Source organism: Tachyglossus aculeatus, chromosome 6 (assembly GCF_015852505.1).
Source record: "Tachyglossus aculeatus isolate mTacAcu1 chromosome 6, mTacAcu1.pri, whole genome shotgun sequence".
Lineage (NCBI taxonomy): Eukaryota > Metazoa > Chordata > Mammalia > Monotremata > Tachyglossidae > Tachyglossus > Tachyglossus aculeatus.
Genome location: NC_052071.1, coordinates 39,990,410 through 39,995,604, shown reverse-complemented (window position 1 = coordinate 39,995,604; position 5,195 = coordinate 39,990,410). Strand labels below are relative to the sequence as shown.

The 5,195-nt window shown below is 47.7% G+C and overlaps 1 protein-coding gene across 1 annotated transcript; it reads left to right on the top strand.

Annotated features, from left to right (window-relative positions):
- Positions 1-264: 264 nt before the first annotated feature.
- On the top strand, positions 265-1,038 carry LOC119929567 (olfactory receptor 13H1-like). Its single transcript, XM_038747739.1, has one exon. It carries the CDS (start codon positions 265-267, stop codon positions 1,036-1,038), a length of 774 nt encoding a protein of 257 aa, XP_038603667.1.
- Positions 1,039-5,195: the final 4,157 nt, after the last annotated feature.

The window sequence follows — 5,195 nt, the reverse complement described above, 5'->3', positions numbered from 1 at the left end:
TTAGAGTCAGGACTCACTGGGCTTGTATTTTCTAAAGTTCAATCTCTCTTTCCTTTGTCTTGGTTCCACAGGTAGGAGAAAATGAATAAACTGAGAGGGAACAACTACACTGAGGTCACAGAATTTATTCTGGTTGGACTTTCTCATCAGCCCAAAAGTCAAATCATTTTCTTCTGTATCTTGCTCCATCTCTATCTGGGAATCGTTGTGGGAAATAGCCTCATCATTATGGTAGTGTGGAAAGAGCCTCGACTTCACACCCCAATGTATTTCTTCCTCTGCAATCTGTCCTTAATTGACCTGTGTACCACAACCAGCACGGTGCCTCTGGCCCTTGTCAACTGCCTGAGAGACTGCCCCACCATCACCTACAATGACTGCTTTGCCCAAATGACCATCATCCTCTTTTTGGGCATGACCGAGTGCTGCCTATTGGCCGTCATGGCTTTCGACCGATTCGTCGCCATATCAAACCCCTTGCGTTACACGCTGATCATGACAATGAGGGCTTGTTTCCGGATTGCCGCTGTCATGTGGATAAGTAGCTTCCTGATGGCCCTAATTCCTGTGCTCTCTATACCGGTGCGGTTTTGTGCAGGGCACAATGTAGTGAACCATTTCATATGTGAGGTGGTAGCCGTCTTAAAGCTGGTCTGCTCGGACAGCACTGTCAGTGAGACACTGATGTTGATAAACTCAATTGTCATCGTGCCCCTCCCCTTTCTCTTCATCCTCCTCTCTTATATCCGGATCGCGGTGGCTGTCTTGAAAATCCCCTCCACAGCTGGGCGGAAGAAAGCTTTCTCCACCTGCGGATCGCACCTGACCGTGGTGACCATCTACTATGGGACCATCATCTCCATTTTTGTCATACCTCAGAACAAAGACAGTAAGGACCGGGACAAAATCATCTCTATATTGTATGGAACAGTGATCCCCATGGTGAACCCTCTTATTTATACATTGAGAAACAAGGATGTGATAGGAGCCTTGAGAAAGGCAGCAGGGAAAACCAAGAAAATAAGCCTGTCTGTGTGAATTCTATGATATGTTATGCAGAGGTGAGGCTGACTGAGCAATAGGTATAATTCATTACAGGAGGGGAAGTGAACTAGAATTGATCCATAAGGGCATTTGGAGGTCCCGGGTTCTAAGTCTGACTCCAACACACGCTGAGGGACCTCGGGCAAGTCCCTTAATTTATCTATGCCTCAGTTTCCATATCAGTAAAATGGGGATTCCATACCTATTCTCTGTCTTATTTAGACTGTGAGCCCAGTGTGGGACAGAGACTGTGACTGACTCGATTACCTTGATTACCCCAGAGCTTAGTATGCTACGTGGCCCATAAGGGCATAACAAATACAATTATTACCATGTACATATCTTCAAATGATATATGATAAATTACATAGTCATATCATTATCTCACTCCCACTTTGGAATGTGAACTTGGTGGCAGGAAACGTGCTGACAACTCTTTTGGATCGGAGGCTCCCAAGTGCTTAGCACACAGTGCTCAGCCCATAGTAAGTGGTTAAATACCACTTTTTTATTCTTCCCGGGGTAGAGTGGGGTTGGTGGGGTTGGTATGTCTGTGTGCCTCTGTGTGTGTGTGTTTTCATTCAGCATGGAGCGGCAGAAAACTGAAGCCTAGCAGAAGCAGAGACACCTAGTGAGTTGGAGAGAGTGCCCAACAACTGGACAGAAAGGAACAAGGTAATTGAGGGCTACTTCCTGTCCCTGGAGCCCACTAGCCACCTCCCTCCACCTCTTTGTTTTTCCTCAAAATGTTCCTCTATTCCTAGTCCCCAGCAGACTAGGGGCTTCCCGAGATGGACCCAGTCTAGAGGCCAATGGCCGAGCCCTCTTGAAAATAGTAAGATGGGGCAATTCTCCCCTTATGGGGGTGGGGGGGACCCCTAGGATGGAGGAGCAGATCTTATAATTCCCCTGATTAGGAGAATTAGAGAAGCTGAGCCTAAAGAAGGGAAACTCAGAGAGGCTGGATGGTTACCCACAGCCCTAAATACAAGGGACCTAACTAGCAATAAGAACAGTGGCATTAATTCAGAGATAATCTCTTCAGTGAGCCCACTCAGGTTAATGAAGTCCAAAGAATTAGAGGTTTTCCCCCTTTAAATCTTTCAGGATCCGGCGTAGGTTCATGGGGAAGGTGGGAAGGGGAGACAACCAAGGATAAACCCAGGCATTTTTGGTCTCAGCTTCAGTCCAAGGACACCTACTACACCAACTGGGAGAAAGACTCTGAAGTCATAATAATAACAATAATAACGGCATTTATTAAGTGCTTACTATGTGCAAAGCATGTTCTAAGCACTGGGGAGGTTACAAGGTGATCAGGTTATCCCACAGGGGGCTCACAGTCTTAATCCCCATTTTCCAGATGAGGTAACTGAGGCACAGAGAAGGTAAGTGACTCACCCAATGTCTCACAGCTGACAAGTGGTGGAGCTGGGATTTGAACCCATGACCTCAGACTCCAAAGTCCAGGCTCTTTCCACTGAGTCATCTTGGCCTATGCCAGGGGCCCTCCTACCCCTTCACTGCCACATGAAGCTCTCCAACAGTTCCTGCAGGGAGTGGAGCTGTGGAGAGATAGATTCATAGAGGAAACAGGAAGCATTTCTGCAGGCCCCCTGGTACCTGATTTTGGGGGCGGGGAAGTCTACCTCACTAGGAAACTTCTCCCAGACCTACATTTCATCCCAACTGCAAGCCTAGGGCCAGTCTTCTGTGACTCATCCAGTGGTTCTTTGCAGTTTGGAGTATGGATGGGGATGACAAGGGGCCACCTTGAAGCTAACCAACCAAGGGGTCTGGTTTTATTCCAGGGGGGGCAGAGTGGAAAGACGGAGAGTCAGAAGACTCAGATTCTAGTCCCAGTTCTGCAACGTGACTTGGGGCAAAGCGCTGAGGGAACTGAGGCACAGAGAGGTTGGTTGAGAGCCCTGCTCTCCCTACCTCCTAGTGAGTACCATATGGGACAGGGACTGAGCCAAATTGACCATGTGGTACCCATCCCCATACTTAATATCATAATGAGATAATGTTGTTTTGATGGTTTTGTCGGGCCTACATATTTGGGGCACTCTGTTGTCTGGGACTGGAGTGACCTCAAAACCTCAATTCCACACTCTGGACTGCTCTCACCCCTTTCAGAGGGGAAGCCTCCTCATCTGAAGCTGATCTGGTTCTTCCTGCTTTCTGAGATCGACCAGCGCATTTTCAAGTTGGGTCTGGAAAACAAGTCCAATGGGAAAATGACTGACTTTGATCACCCATAGGTGGGCGGCAGGGTGATGAGCCACTGAGAAGAGAAGATTCCTTTCCTTTCTGGCCTCTGGTGGGACAGGGACTGGTCTGATCTGCCTACAGTACTTAGTCAATGGTCAGAACATGCTAAGCGATGATCAACTAGCACAGGAATTGTCTTCCCTAGCCCTCAGCCACTCAGGACTCTTTCAGTTTGTTACCTGCCTGCTCTGAGATATTCCTTTCCTTCCTTTCTTAGCTGAATGGCTGAACAATGTCTTCACTAAACCATTAGCCTTTTTCAAACTCAGCAGGAAAAGCTCAGATCCTCCAAGCCCTTAGCTGACATTTTGCTCAGAATTTGATCCCTACCCCCTCATTAAGCTGACTTCTATCTAGTCAAGTGCTTAGAACAGTACTCGGCCCATAATAAGTGTTTCATAAATACCATCATGGTCATTACTACTATTCCTGAATAATAATAGTAATTGTGGTATTTATTAAGCATTTTCTATGTGACAAGCAGTATACTAAGCTTGGAGTAGACACAAAATAATCATTTTCCACATGGGCCTTATAGTCTAAGTAGGAAGGAGCACAGGTATTGAATTCCCATTTTCCAGATAGATGAGGGAACTACGACACATACAGTCACACACGAGACAAGTGGTGGAACTGGGATTGGAACCCAAGTCGTCTGACCCCCAGACCCATGGTCTTTCTTCTAGGTCATGTTGCTTCTTATATGTATGAGTCATTTGTATGGTGCCTCAAGAGCAAGGACTCCATGCATCTGTGACTGAACTTGGCTCACACAGGAGCCAGCAAAGAGTGCGTGACTTCGATGACCCTAGACACCAGTGACATCTGTCCCCCACCTCACCTTGAGTGCCATATTTTCCACTCTCTTGATGAGATCTTCTTGTTGCCTTGCCCTCACCTCATTCACCTGCAGTTTGCTCTTCCGGTTATCAATCTGTTCTTGGATCCTCATGGCTGAGGAAAAAGACAACAATCAAAAAATACCAATAATCCTGCATTATTGAAAATCACAGGCATCTTTGCCTGGAGGTGCCACTGTCCTGGACAGTGATGCCTTGTGCTGATCCAGGATCTACCTGGTTGAGTAGAAGACTTGGCAATGGATGAAGGCACTCAGACTAGTGAGGCTCCTGCTTGAGTCCAGTAATGCGGATGAGTTGTGAAAGCTAAAAGAAGCCAGGACCCCTAATTTCCAGGCCACCATCCTCCCAGCAGACTATGTGCCTCACGAATACTGGAGAATCCAGAAATAGACTCAAGGTGACCATCTCCAGGTTATCGGAGCCCACTGGGTCACTGGGGAAGAGGTCCCTCGTCAATGAATCATATTTATGGGGTCCTTACTGTGTGCACAGTATTGTACTGAGTGCTTTACCCTCAGCTGGGGGCAGGGGGATAGAGAGAGAACAGGGCCAGAGAGCTCAGGGTAAAACCCTTCCTCTGAGAGCCCCATCTTTGTCTCAGCTAATGTACCTGATGAGCTGTGGCCTGACTTGCGGTTAGACATTCCTAGAGGGAGGTTGGAGCTCTGGAGGGAGCTGGAATTCCCTGCTTCCTTCTTTTCCTCTTCAGCAACAAGCTCCCAGCCTGAGATCAGGTGCCCTAAATCAAGGAATAACCCAGCAAAAAGGCCAGTGTACAAGCCAGAGGCACCTAGGGAGTCACTATTGGAAGAGGCACTCGGGGGGGTTCGTGCAGAAAGGCTCTGGTGGAGTTGGAATGAAGGAGAGGGGAGTAGGAGGGAAGGGCATGGTTAAGTGAGAGGAGCATGGCTATTCTATCCAGGTGTGCCCAAATTCTGAGTTCAAACATATTCCTGATGTGGTGGCAAATCTAACTGTACTCTCATGGGCTTGCTGTGACAGAGGAGAGCTGGT